This window comes from Pelophylax lessonae (assembly GCF_965119305.1).
Source record: "Pelophylax lessonae genome assembly, chromosome: 5".
NCBI classification, from domain to species: domain Eukaryota; kingdom Metazoa; phylum Chordata; class Amphibia; order Anura; family Ranidae; genus Pelophylax; species Pelophylax lessonae.
The window spans coordinates 351878160-351899306 of record NC_138772.1 but is presented as its reverse complement, the minus strand read 5'-3'; the positions used below and the strand labels follow the sequence as shown (position 1 = coordinate 351899306).

The 21147-nt window shown below is 41.9% G+C and overlaps 1 protein-coding gene across 2 annotated transcripts in view; it reads left to right on the top strand.

Annotated features, from left to right (window-relative positions):
- GPLD1 (glycosylphosphatidylinositol specific phospholipase D1) overlaps positions 1–21147 on the top strand; it is a 74820-nt gene that overhangs the window by 32428 nt on the left and 21245 nt on the right. The window contains exons 13-17 of one of the 2 annotated variants that reach the window (XM_082257357.1): positions 1297–1430; positions 8564–8750; positions 11242–11352; positions 12952–13026; positions 15640–15796. In XM_082257357.1, the coding sequence (XP_082113483.1) occupies positions 1297–1430; positions 8564–8750; positions 11242–11352; positions 12952–13026; positions 15640–15796 (664 nt within the window). The remainder of the gene's footprint in view (positions 1–1296; positions 1431–8563; positions 8751–11241; positions 11353–12951; positions 13027–15639; positions 15797–21147) is intronic. The other variant, XM_082257358.1, reaches the window with a different exon arrangement.

Sequence of the window (21147 nt, the reverse complement as noted above, 5' to 3'; positions counted from 1 at the left end):
TGTATTAAATGGTACTTGCACGATAACAAAAAGAGGTTCACCCTGAAAAGCAATTCCACCAAGACAGACCTTCAGAGGAACACCAGAAGAAAAATTCCCCCCGGAACGAAGGTGGGAATGAGATATATTAAATAGAACAGAATGGTGTAATATAAGAATAGGGTTTGAAACGTTTTAAATGATACCACATCCTACCGTAATGCCACCTAGACTGGCATTCTAGGTGGTGTTACATCTAGGTGGCATTACTGTAGGATGTGGTATCATTTAAAACGTTTCAAACCCTATTTCTTATATTCAAATTCTACTCTCCTGAAGAAGCTGTACATGACCGGGAAACATGTCGGGCAGGACCATGTTGCAGTCATCTGCTTCTTGCTTTATGTTAAATGATTTTTCATGTATCGTCATGGTAATGTAGCTGTGATTATAATCCATATACATTGTTTTTAACTTTGTACTGTGTTGTGACACAATAAAGAACTTTTTTATGGAAGAGTACATTCCCATTTATACGGTAACATAAAAATCCCCCTGGCCCCCACCCCCCGTATTTGTTGCTGCCTGTTGGTTTCCCTTCTCGCCAGCATTTGCCAAATGTTGACTTTACCTTATCATTGGACTGAAATTAGCTTCTTCATTATGGCCTCATGGGAAAGACAAACCTATGCTACTGCTGTGAACCCAGCAGATAGGACTCCTAGCTTAAAAGCTTATTTTTGGGTTGAAGTGTTACTAGACCCACAACAGTAAAATCTGTATATGCAGTACTGTGTAAAAAAGCTGTTTAATCCTGTATGCACAGATCCTCCTCTTCTTGACTCTAGAACAGGTCTAGATAAGACAGAGACTTTGGAGTCAGGATGCACATGCTCAGTTTGGTGTATATTGCTAGAGAGTTTTTTTTTTCTTTCTTAGGAGAGTGCATGTGATCAGCACAGGGCCAATGAGCACTGTCCAGACATAGAGTCAGGGGTCCTGGATCCTGATAGGACAGGTACGTGTAGTATAAAAACCCCGCCTACAAGCTTTACCAGGAACTGTTAGAAGGCACAAGTATGCTATATACTGCTGACGAGAAAAGGTATTTAGCAGTATATATTTACTAAAATAATTGCATTTCCATGTTCTGTGTACTTTGGGAGACCAGATATAGTGAATTCAGGGTCCTGGGTTTAGTAACACTTTAAGCTGACATTTTAAGGTTTTATCTACCAAAGGAAAAGTAATATCTGACAATACATGAGGGGTAATGTAATACAATGGAAATGAGTAGTGCCTGTTATCTTGTTACAGAGATCTATGCAGCTGATAAGTGATGCCACTCGATCAGTGACTTCAATCCAAGTTTTTAATTTCCTGACTTCAAAGCATATTTCGACTCCATCAGCCACTTATTTTGTGAGCTCACCATACTCCAGGCTTGGATGGTAAGAGTATGATTTCTTCTGTATTTTCTTTTAAAGAGGAGCTAAAATCCCACTTTGAAAACTAACTAGAAGTGAATTTATTTTTCTTTTGGCAAAGGAGATACGAAAAGTCTCTTTTGCCCAAAAAAAATAAATAAATAAATAAAAATAAATGTTCCCCGATGCTCATAGCAATTTATCTCCTTGAATGTATACTGCACAGCACATGCCGCATGCCAAGAATAGAGCCAAGTGTCAGGGACAATGTAACTACTGTGCATGTGCAGGAGTTACATCAATAGTGGGCATCCAATAGCAGAAGAAGGACATTATGGGACCCAGAAGAATTGGTGGGGATGTTCATGGCAACATGGGACAGAGCAGCGATTGGAGGCTGCGCCTATCAATGCTGGAGGAGGTCACTGTGTGAGATAAGTGCACTATAGTGTGCAGTATACCTACTTTCATATTATGGCAAGAGCCCCCATTTACATCACAATCCCCCCTTCACATCACAGTCCCCATGCTATATCACTGTCATCATTCCTCACGTCCACACCATAGCCCCCTTCCTCTTTATATCACAGTCCCCCTATTTACATTATAACCCCTATGTACATCACAATACCACCGTTTACATCTCAGTGGCCCCTTTACTTCACAGTTCCCCCTTTACATTGCAGCCCCCAGGTTTACATTGGTGTCCACAGCCCCCCCCCCCCCCCTTTATATCACAGTTCCTCTTCCCAGGATGGATGATGGGAGCTTGCTAGATTTTGCATGTGGATGATTGGTTGCTAGGACTGCCCCATGTGATAGCAACCAATCACCTTGTAACTCGAATAGTTGGGCAGCTCCCACCCTCCATCCAGACTTGTCACACCTCCTGTCCTTTGCGCGGCTGTCACTGCACTGTAGCTTAGGTCATCTTCACAGCTGGGCAGCGACAGGTCAGGAGCATTGCTGCGGTGGCGGAGGGGGGTGACAAAGACAGCTGCATAATACAGCCATGGCAGTCCAGACAGAACTGTCACTTGGTACAGGTTTGAACTGCATTCTGCCATTTGTATTCAATATCTCTTTACTATATTTTTTTCCAAAATGACAATACAACAATCAGAAAACAAACAAACAAAAAAAAAAAAACAAAACAAAACCATGCATTGGTATCCTCAATAATAACATTGTACATACAATTAAAGCACCATATATCCACCTGAAATTCAATTACCCACTTGGGGCAACAATATCCTAATACCCCCTCATTGTCCAGGAAAAAAAGGGGGGGGGGGACGGGAAGTGGGAGGAATAAGAGAAAGGGAAAAAGAAAGAAGGAAAGGATAGAGAAAAGGCTACCTCCCTTACAGCTCAATTTGATCAACGAACAAATAGTCTCCGTACATATACACCTATTATCTTCAATCTGTCACCACGGTACATCTTGAATGGTTTAACCATGGATTCCATCTATCGCCGAGTATTTTCTTTCTTTAAGCTTATAGTAGCAAAAACAATTTTTTCCATCTCACACTCCTGGTTAAACAACAAAACAGTATCAGATAGAAACAAAAGATCCTGAGATTTTCATTGTCCTATAATTAAAGCTTTGCCGCTAATCAGAAAAAAATTAAAAATATATAAATAAAATGGACGGTGAATTTCATCAGTGACAAGCGGCTCCATCTAACTCCAAATATTTTCTTTATTGAGCTTATAGTAGCCAAAATTTTTTCCATCTCACACTGCTGATTAAGCAACACAACAGTGTCAGATGGAGATGGTGCATCTTGAGATTTCCATCTTCTTGTAATTGAAAGTTTTCCCGCTAACAAAAGATGTAAAATCACTACTCGGTACTTAAATGGTATCTCATGAATATTTAAATGCAAAATTGCCATCTCGGGATTAGGAACCATACTATATCCAACAATCTCTGAAATCATAGAGAATATTTTATTACAAAATGCTCTGATTGATTTACATGACCACATTATATGAAACAACGTACCCTGTTCGCCACAATTTCTCCAGCATAAAGCTGAACGTGAAGGATATAATTTGGACAATTTAATAGGAGTTAAATACCAAAAGTTCAAGATTTTTTGATATAGTTCCCAATGGTTTATGCATTTTGACGAAACATAAGTAGCGGCAAAAGCCTTTAACCAACTAGTCTCCAGGAAAGATTTCCCTAATAGTTTTTCCCATTTAAGGACAGTAGATGCTTTAAAATAGGTGTTATGATTATTCAATATATCATAAAGAATCAAAATACCTTTCATAGTACAAACAGGTTCCTGATACAGTTTATAAATTAAGGTTGGTATTTTCACATATAAAGGTAAAGCATTTTTCAGGAAAAATTATCGCATTTGAAGGTATCCTAAATAGGCTGACGATGGTATTTTATAATGGTAAACAAAATACTCAAAGGGACAAATCTCTGTTTCATTATACAGATCTTTCAAACTGTTAATACCCTTTCTCAGCCACACTTTTTTATCAATATTAGGAATAAAGCACAGAAGGACCGAGAAAGGGGTAGGGAGTTCACATGTCGTCCCATGCTCAAAAAACATACAAGATAAGTCAGCCCACAGCTTCTATTGTGACAGATTGGGCAGGGGGTGGAGCAGCTCCAATCTTGGCAGCTATCAATATTGTCTTAAGATCGCCCTGATTGCTACCATCTGCCTCTAATCCCACCCACAGCTTATGCTGCACAGGAGACCACCAATACTTCAATTGGTCTAATACACATGCTTTATAATATGCAAAAACACAAGGCACTCCCATCCCTCCATGCCTCCTATGCTTCATCATAATAACGGACGAGCATCTGGGAGGTTTCCCTTCCCATATGAATTGATTAAAATATATTAAAATATTTTTGAACAGAAGTACAATATTGGGCCGGTAAAGGGATTGCCAATGTGCGAAATAAGTAAAGAAACCTAGGAAGTATAATCATTTTTAAGGTAGCTACTCTGCCCGCTATAGTCAAATCTTGGACTTTCAATTCAGCAACCTGTCATGACAAAGTGTCCAAAAAAGGTTTAGAATTATAATCATAAAGTTGAGAAACACACGGAGTTAGATAAATCGCCAAAAATGGTATATACGGAGACCATGTGAAGGAAAATGTTTTACTTATATGTCTCTGTACTGACATAGGAACACTAAGACCCAGGATCTGTGATTTTGTAGTGTTCAATTTGTAATAGGATACTGCGCTAAAATTGTTTAACATTTTCTCTACCTCTATTAAAGATGTCAATGGATTTGTAAGAATGAGCATAACATCATCAGTATATAAACTAATCTTATGCTCGACTTCAGCAACCTTCCAACCAGTAATCCTCACATTGCTCCTGATACTTTGAGCCAAAGGTTCCATGAGCAAACATAACTGTGGAGAGGGGGCATCCCTGCCTGGTCCCATTAGTTATCTTAACTGACTTAGACAAAATCCCCGATGTGAGTACACATGCAGATGGATTAGTATATAGAGCCATTACATTTTTCTGTACCAACCTCCAATCCTAAATTTATCCAATACTGCCTCCAAATATCCCCAATGGATCCTGTCAAACGCTTTCTCCGCATCCAAGGATAGGAGCAGAGAAGGCGTCCGACAGGATCCCATCTGTGTCAACAGATTCAGAAGTCTCCTCGTACCATCCAGAGCCTGCCGTCCTGGCCACCCGGTCTGCATGCATGCACGCGGCAGGGCTGCCCTCTCTCTCCAGCACTTTTTGCCATAGCAATGGAACCTGTGGCCAAAGCACTTTGGGTCTCGCCACATATTAAAAGCGTTTTCCTGAATGATGCTGATACCTCCTTGCAAGGAGCGTTATTGATCCTAAATGAGTTCTTGAAAGTGATGGGGCATAAAGTGATGACTTTATCTCATTAAACCTGTGCCCGTTTGTCAATGCTGTCAAGGCTACGCTAAAGGTATGGGAGAACCTCCCCTTGTCACTTTTGGGTCGTATTAATCTAATCAAAATGGAAATTCTGCCTAAATGCACCTATTTGTTCCGCAACTCCCCACAGTGAATTCCAAAATCCTTTGTTTTTTCCAGCTAAATACATTTTTGTCTTTCTTCCTCTGGGGCCCACACCCCCAAGGTACAAGCTAACCACCCTTATGTGCCCTACATCACAGGGGGGCTTGGCATTCCCAGACTGCCATAAATATTTTGTGGCAACCCAACTGGTGTCTTGGTGGCTTGCCCCCGATTGGTCCAACCCTGCTATGGATGTGTAAGCTGCAGTGTTGCACTCTGTTGAAGCTTTGTCAAACCTGCCTTTCCGAGGTCCCAAAGCCCCTTATGATTTGACCCCCGCCATGACCCTACGTCAGGGATCCTCAAACTATGGCCCTCCAGCTGTTGCAGAACTACACATCCCATGAGGCATTGTAAAACTCCGACACTAAAAGACATGACTAGGCATGATGGGAATTTTAGTTCCTGAACAACTGGAGGGCCATAGTTTGAAGACCCCTGCCCTACATGCTTGAAAAAACAGGACTAGCTTATGAAAATAAACCAAGGACTGTTGTTTTCCCAAATGCCCCCTTATGGAACAACCCCACTTTGCCACATTTCTTTAAACTTCCAGAACCTATAGTGTGGGCCAAGTATAATATTATGAAACGGATCTCAGATGTCACCTCAGATCTCTCAATTTACTCATTTGACCATCTAATATCACATTAAAATATTCCATCTTCGCATCTCTTTAGATATCTACAGTTGTCCCATGCTTTCAGAGGTGAATTTCCTCCTGGCGAGATACAGCTAGTACAGCCGGACTTGGAAAGGGTACTGCGTTATGAGTGCTCTGCTTTCGTTCTTTATGTACATCTCCTCCGAGTCTCCTCTCCTAAACTATCCACTCTTCATCGGCGTTGGGTCTGGGATGTTCCGGAGCTGGACTCCGAGCACTGGGTAGACATGTGTGACTTCCCCTTCAGAATTCTTGTCTCTTTAAGAGACCGTCTCATACAGTATAAGATCGCCCACATGGCATACCTTACCCCCTACCACTTGGACAAAATTAGAACTTTCCCCGGAAGGCTGGCACTGCGACCAGGCTGCAAGAGATTTTATTCATATATTTTGGACCTGCCCAGAGCTTAATGCCTTCTGGTCACAAATACTATCTGTGATAAATGAACTACTAAATGCCTCCATTCTTCCATCCCCTGAAATCTGTCTGCTAGGGCTACTGGAGGAACTGGTACCCAGAGTGGCCAAACAGACCCTGCTGGGCCTACTATTATTTTACTCCAGGAAAACCATCACCCTGTGTTGGAAGCAACGGGCTCCTCCCTCACTCTCCCTATGGAAAAAACAAGTAAACAATGTGCTGCTTCTCTACAAAAATACATACTCACATAGAGGTTCCCCCGAAAAATATGACAGAGTTTGGACCAAGTGGTTGGCGGAACACTCTACCGCTGTATCTGATTAGGTGGGTTACCAGTCAATTCTCATCCCCTATTAGACCAGCTTGTCCCTAACTTTGCATTTCCTAACTGTGGGCCGTCTTGATACATAATTACATCTAGAGTCATCTCGGTTATTTGATTTTGTCTATATTATTTTTTTGGTTTTGATCTTGTTTCGACAAATATGTATTCTTGAGTAGTCAACTATACTGGAATGCCTCCTCGTGACTCCTACGTGAGTCTATTGCCTTAAGATGTGACATGCTTTTTGAATTGTGCCAATGTATGTTTGTATATGTTTATATGTTTTATGAACTAATAAAAAGATTTTCAAAAAAAATAAAGTTAACTCATATTAAACCATAATGAACAATGTGCATCAATTAAATTGTGAAATAACAATCACATAACATATAGTTCATTTTGTACACCCGCCTTTAAACCCTGGTGTGGTGTGTTTCGCCTATGTTACTCTAACTTTTGTGAGCATATTTTTTTTAATAAATCATGTGGTTGTAGCATACTGTTCTGTGGTCCTTTGTTCTTTCTCCTACTCATTATCACTAGTTTCTAACCAGTGAAGGAGCGTGGAGGCAGTGGAGTCAGTGATATCCTGAGTGGTGGCCCCTCATCTGGATGATTTGTGCGCTGTTGATCTCTTATCATTTGGAGATCATTGCTGTTTCGTAAGGGAACTGGCACACTTGTCTGTGAGGTGGTCTGGGATTCTTACATATAGACTTTCATAATTTTCAAGATTTCACATTTGGACTTTTAAATATTCCTCTTCGAAGTTTTACTTCTTCGGTATGCAAATGTTATGGGACGGTTTTTTGACCATTCATGTGATGCACATTTTTTTTTATGGTTTAGTAATAGTTACCTTTATTTTTTCACACACATAATGGTTTTGCGCACCTGTTGGAGATTAAACATGGCTGTATGGCAAGTACTGTGCTGGCAAGTTCTGCCACTGTCACCATCAGGAAGTCTGCCTTGTGAAATGACATGTATCCACTATTAAAACAATGTTTATGAAGACAGGATGTGGCTGAGGGAGGCTGAAGGGGATCAGCAGAAATGAGTTGCAAAAAGCATGGAAGAAAGATGAAAAACAGTGGGGATTATTTACTAAAGGTAAACATGCTGTTCACTTTGCAAGGAAAGTTGAACATTGCAAGGTAATTTTCCCCAAAACTCGAATGAGGTCAAGGTCTGCTGACTTTCAACATCCAATCGTGGAGTTTTTTTTACTATTTTCCTTGCATGTAATTGGGTATTTTTTGTAAAAGTGGAATTTCACTACATTCACTAACCTCTTGTGAAAATTCCCTTGCAAAGTACAACTTTCCTTGCAAAGTGAACAGCTTATTTGGCTTTAATAAATCAACCCCAGTACCCCAGGGGCATCTTATCATTCTTAGCCATCTGTTTTCCAATGTAAATACCCTATAAAAGGACATTTCAGGTGCTACCAATTGATATATAATACTTACAGCAAAAGACTGAAAATGAGTCCTTAAAAATTAAATTGCCTGAAAATGCCCTACAGACAAACTAGTCAGATGGAGCAAGCTTTCTTCTATGTCTGTAGGCACCTTCAGGTAGGAAATCCAATTTAAATTATTAACTCAGTTGATGTATTATTAAATTATCCAGTACAGAGCTGAATATGTTGGTGTTTTCTGTTGTACAGGGCACTTACCACAGCAGATCTCAATCAAGATGGCTGGGATGACCTGGTCATAGGAGCTCCAGGTTGCAGTAATCTGGGCCATGTTCAAGTTGGCTGTGTCTACATACTTTACGGTAATGACTCAGGACTACCTTCTGTTAACATGGATTTAGACAAGGATGCCGATCTCTTGTTGAAAGGATTGGAGGTGATTGTTTTTTGTTATATTTTTTCACGTTAAGTATTTACAAGTTCAATAATGTGTAACACGTAAATGTATTTATTACCTCTAAAAGAGATTACATTACTCCCTGGCAATACCTTCATCTATCCAGCAGGATGGTGCCATCTTACTTCAGGCATCATTCATGGTCATTATTGTTTTCCCTGGCAGTGACCTATGACACATTATGTACATCCTGAGGCCTGCATAATAATATTTTTGTCCCACGCAGCTCAGTTATCTGTCTGCCTTTTGACCAGTACAACCCTATTCAATTCTTGCATAAATCAGCCCCCTGCTGCTTAGCTTCCTCTTGGGGAGGAAAAACTGAGGAAATGCTCCTTTCTACCCGCAGCACACTGGTGACATTAGATTATGTGCCTAGGCACTGTCACTTCACTTGAGCTCAAGAAGTGCTTTGTAATTATAAAATTGTTTTTTTTTTTACAATATATTGTTGTGTATATTGTGACACAAACAAATGCAACCAAGTTTGCTATGGACAGGACAACAGCTAAAAGTCAACAATATCTCTCCTGCGCTCGAGTGGTATGCGGGAAGGTGAATCTTCTAGGCGGTTTTATGACACAAATGAAGTGGTCTTGCTGCCCCCCTTAGGACCAAGGGTATCCAAAAGGCACTACAAGAAAACAACAAGAGAAAGGCGCACCGACCTTGTGCATTACCACTTAAAAGTTTATTAAAATCAAACTAGGGTAGCGTACAATATACTCACAAACGTAGCATATGAACAAGCATATAGGAAATGGGCACCGCTCGCTTCCAGGACACTTCTCTACTGCTGGATAGCGTGATGGCGTCCTCAAAACCTGATGTGGCGTTTCGAGGGAGGACCCTCTTCCTCAGAGCCAAAATCGCCACTCGCCAGCTAAAAGTTACTGATGACCTAAAATCAACCACAAAATAAAATGAAAGCCTAAGTTTATTTAAAAAAAAAAAAAAGCACAAAGGTCCCTTGTGCTGCTTTTTGCCTGTTTAGTGGAAATCTTCCTCCTTTGGTGACCATACTCCCTCAACCCCACTGCTGTAATCTTCCAGTGTGGTGGGGGTTAAAATAACTAAGGCTGTCACAGGCATTCATCAAGACTGCCCGGCTATACCTGCCCTTTCTACTCAGCTTCTCCATTAATAAAATGTGATCTTTGAATGGACAAGTTGGGACTTTCATTTATCTGCCTGTCCTCCATTCATAGATCATGCTTCACTCATAAATACTGTAGTACAGGTTTCTATGAATGGCAGAGGTTTCCTAATTGATCGTAATCCCTTATTATGCAGTTACATTTCCCTACAGCAGTTTGCAATACAGTGATACTATTCCTGCTCTGTGCCCCTCTTACTGTATTTATTGAGGGAGCTGGCTTTTCCAAAAGCCATATTTATTGGCCCCTCTAAACCAGTTAGGTATAGTTTAAAGGCCAAGCGGGACATTATAGTTTTAACAAAATTCACCCGGGTGAATCTGCACATAAATTCACTGGGATCACAAATTGTGTACCTACACCTTAAAATCCATGGTAGCGCGAACCCAAACCATTTCGCTATTGTCACACGGATCCTCCTCCTGGCCAATCGGGAAGCGGGTTTTGAGACACGTTTCCTGATTGTCCGAAAGGAGAAGCCATGCCATTGGAGGAGGAGGGAGTCGCCTGCTGCTGCATCCAGGCAGGGTGAGTGAGCGGGAAGGGGGGTCCTGTCTGTCCTCTCCTCTCCTGTCTCCCCTGTCTCCCTGTGGTCCAGGGGGATATGGTGGTGTGCGGCCTAGTGTGGTCCAGGGGGGGGGTATGGTGCGGTCGGTCTTCCGCCCCCCCCCCCTGGCCCATAGAGCACCAGCTGCCACTGCAGTGTGAACTGCCTGCGAGTCGGGTGTGATGCGGGAACCCACAGTGGATTGGCAGGGTTCCCGCAACGCACCAGTGTGAACCGGGACATAATCTTTTTTTATGCTTAAAGCATAACTACATTTTTTTTAAAGCTTTTGATAAAGTGGAGAGGAAGTGAAATGCACCTATTAGAGAGATTTACCCTTTCTTTTTGTCCTATCCCCCCAGAGTGAAAGTGAAAAAGAATCCCAATTTTTGAGCTGACATAAGAACAGGAATGGAGAAGATGCTTCTAGTTTTATTTACCCTGGTTACCCTTACTCCTTACTTTGGGGAAATGCCCTCTCATTTCCTGTTTTGCCTATGGAACAGGAAGTGAAGGGAAATCTGCCCAATGGGACAGACGGCAAAAAAACTTGACTTAACTTACTTGCTTGTTCTATCCAAAATGAAAAAAAGTTTTGCTAGAGGAATGCTTGCAAGAAAAAATAACAAATAGGTAAATCTATCAGTGGAAAATAATAATAATAAAAAAAAATAATAATAGTAAAAAATATGGTGTGCGTATAAATGCATGTTATTCCTTAAACTAACATGATGTGGAACAACACTTTGTTTACTTCAATTTCTAGCCCTCAGGACGGTTTGGCTCTTCAGTGGCAGTGCTGGATTTCAATGCTGATGGTCAGCCAGATCTAGCCGTGGGAGCGCCATCAGTAGGAGGAGGCCAGCTTACATATACAGTAAGATACAGTACCTTGGTCTACATTTTTCTGACGAAATTACAACGCAGAGATAAAAGTGATGATTTTGTATTATAATAGGACAATAAAGATTTCAATAATGTAATAAAGGGTTACATGGCATAGAAATATTACACCCTTCATGTGTTCATCTTATACCATTTACCATTCGTTTCTTTAAAAACATGTAGACTCAGGCAACTGAAGTGTAAACAAATATATTTATAGCAAACATTAAAGAGGTAATAGATCGAAGAAAAAAAAAAAGTAAAATTATGCTGCTTACCAGGATGTGGTGGCTGCATTTTTTTTCCTTAATTGTCACCTGGCAATCTGGCCAGTAACACAATTCCAATCTTAGGCCCCTGTCACACAGTCTTTCTGATCCAGTCTGCCTGTCAGTTTTTCAGGCGGACCGGATCGGATGCTCCATGCAGCCCTATAGAGCAGCGGATGTCAGCGGAGACATCTCCGCGGACACCTGCTGCTATCCGATCCTGTCCGTGAAATCCGCACGGGTTGGATTTTCCACCCGTTTGGAGGATCGGCTCGGATAAGATCGGATGAATACGGACATGTGGCCCGTTATCATCCGATCTCCCATAGAGGAGAGCGGGGCTCTGACAGCTCCGTCTCTGCACACAGAGTGGAGACGGAGCTGTCATCTGCCTGCTCAGCGGGGATCGGCGGAACGATCTTCGCTTAGCAAAACAGAGTCCGACAGGTGCACCGCCCATACGAAAGGACCCTTAAGGCCTGTACACACGATAAGAAAATCTAAAGGGAAATTTGTCCGATGAACGATCTGCCAATTTTTGGATTGTTAGTATGGTGCTTTCGACAGCTGATTATGGATTTTCGGACGACAAAAACTAGATGTGCAGGCTATAAAATTTTTATCGTACGTCAACACAACGTCTGATTTTCGTTTAATTAGTACAGTTTTCGACGGAAAAAAATCGTGAGAGCAAGACTAGGCATGCTCAGAGACAAAAGAACACATACAAAACAATCCAACACATGACATCACTTCTGAAGTAGAATTCTGTCGTACGGGAAAATTCGTATGAAAATAACCTCTTCACTTTCCACATCAGACTAGCATGCAACAAAAAACGGACGACAGATCGTTCGATAATCTGATCGTGTGTACGGGGCTTTAGAGTGTGGTGTCTACACGCTGGATGGAACAGCAAAGGAGACACCTATTGACAGCAGTATTGTCGATTTGGGTAACGAGGACTGTTAGATGCATTAGCATATTTAGTTGGACTTGGCTAAGAAATGAAAGCCGAACTCCAGCTAACACTTTTTAAATAGTTACAGCAACAGTTTTATTTTTCCTTTTGGGATAAAGGTTTTACAGAAAAAAATAAAAGCTGACCATAGTAAACAACTCTGTCAGTGGTAAATAATTAGTCTCAATACTCTAACTGCCACTTTTTCTGGACAGCTTGGTCTGTTAAAGGAAGTTGAACAATAACAGATTCACTGGCTGCCAGGTGAAAAGAGGAAAAAAAGTCTAAAAAAAGAAAACTAGTAGTTTCCTTGCTTATATTGTGCTAAATACCATCTCTTTCATTTGCGCTTGATTTCTAGGGTTCTGTATATGTTTATTTTGGGACCAGGGGTGGAGGCCTCTCTTCTCAAGCAAATGTCACCATACAATGCAAGGTAAGGGCACATGACACACTCTAAACATAAATAACTAATACTGTATATTTGGGTAAATTCACTAAAGGAGAGTAGCCTTTTCAATAAGGAAATTCAATTTCCAGTTTGCATGGGAATTTTCCCTTTTCTTAGCGAATGACGTGAAGCTCTGCTGAATTCCGTCCAACAATTTGCAAGGAAAATCATGTTTTGTTTTGTTTTTTTTCCATGCAGATGATTGAGTATACTTTGCAAAATAAATTTTGCACATTCCCCTCATTCATAAGCTAAGTAAAAATTCCTTTGCAAAGTGAAATTCCACGTTGCAAAGGGAACATGCTCTACCCCTTTAATAAAGCAACCCCATCCATTATTTTTGTGTATGTAGCAGGTTTTCCAAGCATTGGACCTGATGTGGGTCTGCCATTGTTACCGGTGACACCTTCAGCCCATTTAAGATGAATACCCAAGTGTGAGAATGGAGACAATGACCATTCCGGCATCTTTGGTTTATTTTGTTTATTTGAGGATGGGGATGGGAGAAGGGAATGAGTGGGATACTCCTCTGGCTATACTAGGTACAACTGGGACGCTTTTGCAGAAAAATGCCTGTTAGTGCTGTCTTGATGCCAGCTGAATGCCGACCAACGCTTGCTGGCGCTTGAAAAATACTGACTTGCTGAACTTGTGCTTAAACTTGATTCTTGACACTCTGGTTAGCTCAAAAGTCCTGTGAACAGCTCCCTCCAGCCCTTCACTGACTGAGGTAGCTCCTTGTAACTGCTTGCGCTGCTGTAACTCTCAACACTGTACACTGCACGCTGTACACTTTAACATTTCAGGGCCCAACCGCTGGCGCCCTCTTTGCACTTCAGGGTCCTCTCGCTAGGCACCCCCTCTACACTTCAGGGTCCTCTCGCTAGGCACCCCCTCTGAACTTCAGGGTCGACTCTGGCACCCCCTTTACTGCTAGCTGGCTCCTGGATCCCTTGGAAATTCACTGGAGTGGTTCCCTCTGCTAGGCAGACCCCCAGGGGCAGTTTACAGTACTCACAAACTGGGAATGCTTTCCTGAAACCTGACCCCCCTCAGCTCCACTGGTCCTCGTCACACCAGATCCTCTCTGCAGCTCAGTTCACTTCGTCCCCTCAGGCAAGCTGCCCAGGACACCCGATCCTGCTGACAGGAGGAGAGACAGCCGCACTCTCCCTCCTGGGACTCAGCTTCCCGCCAAAGACGCTGCGTCAAGCACTCCCCTCAAACTTATACCCACTCCCCGAATCCTGTGTGGCAGAATCTGCCTTTCTGGGGTAAATACAGGCCTGAATGTGCCACTGATTGGATTTCCTCCACTGCCCAATGAGAACCCTCTCATGGAGCCAGTGGGGAGACTCCCCAGTCTCAATAGCCACACCTGAGAGCCATGACAGTACAGCTGAAAATCATGGCCCTGCTGTTTAGGCAGCCAAGGCGAACTATACTTTGCCTAGCACCTACCTTGTAGGGTGCTACATCTATAACACTTCCTTTTTTCTCCTTTTTATACTACTTAGTTGATTAGGATGTGGCACCAACCTACTCATGTCTCATTTCCAATGTATATAATTGTGTATATAGCACTGCCCTTTACACACACACACACTCATGTGGAATGCAGTACAGAATACACTAGACCATAGAGCCCTCTATGTGGGCACACGAGCTAAGTTGTCACATCGCTACCTCCCCCCAGCTGAACCTCAGAATTTTTTTCCTCTGTATCTCTGCACATCAATGTGTGTTCCTCCTTATGTATCAGTGCATAATGTCACACGATTTTACCCTACATAGGGCCGTGTTTATTTTACCTTTGCTTGGCTAGTTACCTGGGGATCAGGGAGTGGCTCTGCTGTGGGGCCATGTTGTCTCCACCTGGCACACGGGGGGGGGGGGGGGCATGATTAGCTTGTGTGGGGCCCATTGGATGGCGTCATCTGTGTCAGATAGAGCCTCCCTTCTGGGGAGTTCTGCTCATGGACTGGTGGAGCCACACACGTGCGCGCCGGTGGACTTGGAATGCATGGACTGTTGGGGAGGCGCCATGCACTCCAGGCTCGGTTGGTCCCAGAGCTGCCTCCCCGCATGCGTGGTATTCCCCTGAGCCGCGCACATGCGTGGGCATTCAGCACCATATTTAGGTCCCCAGGCAGGCTGTATCCACAGTGCTTTGCCCTGGAGGACACCATTGGGACATCAGTAGAATTTTACCAACAGGTAATTACCATCTCCATCTTGGATGTAGGGCCCCATGGTCCACATACATAGTACAATGATTGCGTGATTCATGAAATGCACCAACACTCATGATGAAGAACCCCATTATTGTCAATGGCTCCGCCCACACCTGAGTGTTCCGTCATTTGAAAAAGCACAAAAAGATATTTTTTTTGGGGCAGAATCATACATTTTTGGTTCCTTTGGGCTCATTTAGAGGGATGATCAGTCCCATCCTCTGTACAGAGCAGCTGGCAGGTTTATTTCAGTGTTGGCACTTAAAAATAAATAAGTTGGTTTTGATTTGCAGTTTGGGCACTCGGGCTCAAAAAGGTTCGCCATCACTGCACTAGACTGACTATATTAAAACTGTCTTTGCAGGAAACCTATTGCAATTTGGGATGGACCCTTCTGCCTGCTGATATGAACAATGACAAGAAAGATGACCTTGTAATTGGTTCCCCTTATGCACCAGGTGGAGGGAAGCAGAGAGGATTGGTGGCTGCATTTTCCTCAAGACATAGAAGATCTAGAAAAGGTTATATTTATGTTTGATATTCTTAGTGTATTATGGTGGATTTCTGTAGGCACTCCTGGCACACTGTGTACACTTCAGGAAACAGTATGCAAAAAGTGGAAGTGAAGAAGGACTCTGCACACTTGATTCATGTCAGTGACTCAAAATATTGTAGCCATTGAATGAACATGGCAGCCCAACAACTAGCAAGGGGAGGTCATTATTGTCATTCTATATATTCTCTCAGTAGAGGTTTCTTATAACCACTTCAGGATCACCTGTCACATAGATATTTACTGCAGCAGGGCTTAGTTGAAATTTCTAATCTCTCCCTGCCTGTCTCACAGAAGACATGTAAACAAAGCAGGCGGGTCTTCTCTGATGATCGCGGGAGGCTGGCAGCAATCGTCGCCGCTCCTCCCGCGGCCCGCATCCCATTGTGTCTAAACAGGAGCGGGAGCGTGGTTCAGGCGGCGGGCGCGTGCCGCCGAGACCTTGTGCAAAAAATCACGTAGTACTACGTGATTTTGCGCAGCCAAGCCGCCCTGCCACAGTAATAATATGGTGGGTGGTCGGCAAGAGGTTAATATAGCCAGCAGAAACAAACTCTATTCTAACTTGTTTTTCACTCGGCACAACGCTTTCTCAAAGAATGACAAATCCACTACTCATACACCATCATATAAAAATATTGATTAATCTCATTATTATTTAACCACTTTCTGCCTGGCTAATGTACAAACCCAATTCCAAAAACGTTGGGACACTGTACAAATTGTGAGTAAAAAGAAATGGACTAATTTACAAATCTCAACTTATATTTTATTCACAAGTTTATAATATAGATAACATAACAAATGTTGAAAGTGAGACATTTTGAAATGTCATGCCAAATATTGGCTTATTCTGGATTTCATGAGAGCTACACATTCCAAAAAAGTTGGGAAAGGTAGCGGTAAGAGGCAGAAAAAGTTAAATTTACATATAAGGAACAGCTGGAGGACCAATTTGCAACTTATTAGGTCAATTGGCAACATGATTGGGTATAGAAAGAGCCTCTCAGAGTGGCAGTGTCTTTCAGAAATCAATATGGGCAGAGGATCACCAATTCCCCCAATGCTGCGGCGAGAAATATCAGCAATATGGAGCAATATCAGAAAGGAGTTTCTCAGAGAAAAATTGCAAAGAGTTTGAAATAAACATCATCTACAGTGCATAATATCATCCAAAGATTCAGAGAATCTGGAACAATCTCTATGCGTAAGGGTCAAGGCCATAAACCATACTGGATGCCCATGATCTTCGGGGCACTTAGACGGCACTGTATCACATACAGGAATGCTACTGTAATGGAAATCACAACATGGGCTCAGGAATACTTCCAGAAAACATTATCGGTGAACACAATCCACCGTGCCATTCGCCGTTTCCGGCTAAAACTCTATGGGCCAAAAAAGAAGCCATATCTAAACATGATCCAGGGCCTCTCTGGGCCAAGGCTCATTTAACATGGACTGTGGCAAAGTGGAAAACAGTTCTGTGGTCAGACGAATCAAAATTTGAAGTTCTTTTTGGAAAACTGGGACGCCATGTCATCCGGACTAAAGAGGACAAGGACAACCCAAGTTTTTTATCAGTGGTCAGTTCAGAAGCCTGCATCTGATGGTATGGGGTTGCATGAGTGCGTGTGGCATGGGCAGCATACACATCTGGAAAGGCACCATCAATGATGAAAGGTATATCCAAGTTCCAGAACAACATATGCTCCCATCCAGACGTTGTCTCTTTCAGGGAAGACCTTGCATTTTCCAACATGACAATGCCAGACCACATACTGCATCCATTACAACATCATGGCTGCGTAGAAGAAGGATCCGAGTACTGAAATGGCCAGCCTGCAGTGCAGATCTTTCACTCATAGAAAACATTTGGCGCATCATAAAGAGGAAGATGCGACAAAGAAGACCTAAGACAGTTGAGCAACTAGAAGCCTGTATTAGACAAGAATGGGACAACCTTCCTATTCCTAAACTTGAGCAACTTGTCTCCTCAGACCCCAGACGTTTGCAGACTGTTATAAAAAGAAAAGGGGATGCCACACAGTGGTAAACATGGCCTTGTCCCAACTTTTTTGAGATGTGTTGATGCCATAAACTTAAAAATCAACGTATTTTTCCTTTAAAATTATATTTTCTCAGTTTAAACATTTGATATGTCATCTATGTTGTATTCTGAATAAAATATTGAAATTTGAAACTTCCACATCATTGTATTCTGTTCTTATTCACAATTTGTACAGTGTCCCAACTTTTTTGGAATCAGGTTTGTATATAAACTCTGTAGTGTGCTGCTCTGTAGTAGGAGGATGTACCCATCCACTGGACACAGCAGATCACAGTTGTCGGTACCAGGCTGCTATAATTAGCTTTACCTCCCACAACTTCCCGTGTGAATGAGCCCTAATGATGCAGCCAGTCACAGCTCTCCAATCACCACTACGCCAACCACAGTGTCGCCAGACCAGTGTAGCTAGAATCATTGTTCCTGATTGCCACCACAATAGACCAGTGGGGCAAGCCACAGTGTCGCCAGACATGTGTATGCCAGCAACAGTGTTATCGTCGCCACACCAGTCGCAGTTTCATCACACCAATGTAAGTCAGCAATGGTGTCTCCTATTGTTGCCACACTGGTCCCAGTGTCACCAGACCAGTGTTATCAGAAGTGTTCCTGATTGCTGCCACACTAGTCCCCAGTGTCACTAGATCAGTGCAGCCAGCAATAATGTTTCTAATCACTACCAAACCAGTGCAATGTTGCCTCTGCCTACCACCTGTACTATCCTGGCCTTGTTTATTCACCACATTTCTGACAGTTGCCTGGACCGATTCTTTCCTGTTTGCTGACCATGTGTCTGCCTGCGCCTGAACTGACCCATCTGCACTGTGTTTCTGTGAGACACTCTCAGCCATCCCCTGCAGACAACTGCACTCCTGGAACCATAGGAACTCTTTTGTTCTTTCTTTCCTTAGCTCCCTGCACTTCCTGGCCAGTGAACATGGCATTCCTGGGGGCAGCCACATACCAGTAGGCTAGGCTTGCTTGGCTTATAGAAACAGGAAGTGCTATAGGTGATGCTGCACTAAGCTATATTCCCTGACTAGTCATATAAAAGCAACTATTACAGTACATTGGTTGATTTGTGTGATACACAAGATACAATGTTCTGTATATAATTAGTCCACACATTAAAAAAGTCTCACACATGTGGTATCACCATACTCAGATGGAATAACAGAATGTGTCTTGGGTTGTAATTCTAAGTATTCCCATGCTGCATGTGAGAAATAACTTACTAAAGTGAAAAATTTGTGTGAACAACTTTAATTTTTTTTTCATTCCACATTTTCCAAAAACTTGTGGCAAAAAAAAAAGTCTTCAAAAGACTCACCGTGCCTCTTAGAAAAATCCCTTGGGGTGTTTTCTTTTCAAAATGTGGTAATTTTGTGGTTGTTTCCACTGTTCTGGTGCTCCAGGGCCTCCAGAAATGTGATAGGTAATCAGGAAATTAGATGTGTAACTTATGCCCCTAGAAAGCCTGAAGGTGCTCCTTGGATTTTGGGTTCCTTTGTGTGGCTAGGCTGTACAAAAATGTCTCACACATGTTGTATCCACAATACTTGGGAGAAGTAGCAAAATGTGTCCTTGGTGTGTAATTCTAAGTATGCCTATGAGATGTTTTAGAAATATTGTATTTAATTGACAAATTTGTGTTTTGGGGTGTAAATATCGGTATGCCTATGCTGCATGTGAGAAAAAAACTTGTTAAAATGACAACTTTGTGAAAAAAATAAATGTAATTAATATTCTTTTTTTTCCAAATAATTTTGACAAAAAAAATTACAACTTCAAAAAACTCACCACGCCTCCTACTAAATACCTTGGACTGTCTACTTTCTAAAAAGAGGTCATTTAGGGGATGTTTGTACTGTCATGACATTTTAAGTCCTCAAGAAATGAGATAGGTATTCAGTACATCAGAACTGATCAATTTAAAATATATATATACCATAATTTGTAGACTCTATAACTTTCAGACTAAATAATATACACTGTTTTGGGTTGTTTTTACTTTTTATTTTTCATGTAGCAGAATACATTTTGCCCTACATTTATGAAGAAAGATTATTTATTTGGAAAATGTTATAACAGAAATTACATTTCTGGCATTTTTTTCCCATTTATATAGCAAAAAAAACAAGAAAAATCCCCAGTGGTAAATTAATGGCATCAAAAGAAAACACTATCTGTTTAAAAAAAAAAAAAAAGGATAAAAAATTCAGTACAGTTTTGCATGACTGAGCAATTGTCATTCAAAGTTTGACAGTGCTGAAAACTTAAAAATGGTCTGGGCAGGAAGGGGGTGAAAGTGTCTGTCATACTTTTTAATACAATATATATATATATATATATATATATATATATATACACAGTATATAATCTCACAAAAGTGAGTACACCCTGCACATTTTTGTAAATATTTTATTTTATCTTTTCATGTGACAGCACTGAAGAAATGACACTTTGCTACAATGTAAAGTAGTGAGTGTACAGCTTGTATAACAGTGCATATTTGCTGTTCCCTCAAAATAACTCAACACACAGCCAGTAATGTCTAAACTGCTGGCAATAAAAGTGAGTACACCCCTAATTGCAAATGTCCAAACTGGGCCCAAGTAGTAATTTTCCCTTCCCAGTGTCATGTGACTCGTTAGTGTTACAAGGTCTCAGGTGTGAATGGGGAGCAGTGTGGTAAATTTGGGGTTATCGCTCTCACTCTCTCATACTGGTTACTGGAAGTTCAACATGGCACCTCATGGCAAAGAACTCTCTGAGGATCTAAAAAAAAGAATTCTTGCTCTACATAAAGATAGTCTAGGCTATAAGAAGATTGCCAAGACCCTGAAACTTAGCTGCAGCATGGTGGCCAAGACCATAAAGTGGTTAAACAGGACAGGTTCCACTCAGAACAGGCCTTGCCAGGGTCGACCAAAGAAGTTGAGTGCATGTGCTCAGCATCATATCCAGAGGTTGTTATTGGGAAATAGACATATGAGTGCTGCCAGCATTGCTGCAGAGGTTAAAGGGGTGGGGCGTCAGCCTGTCAGTGCTCAGACCATACACCGCACACTGCATCAAATTGGTCTGCATGGCTGTCATCCCAGAAGTAAACCTCTTCTAAAGATGATGTACATGAAAGCCTGCAAACAGTTTGCTGAAGACAAGCAGACTAAGGACATGGATTACTGGGACCATGTCCTGTGGTCTGATAAGACCAAGATAAACTTATTTGGTTCAGATGGTGTCAAAGG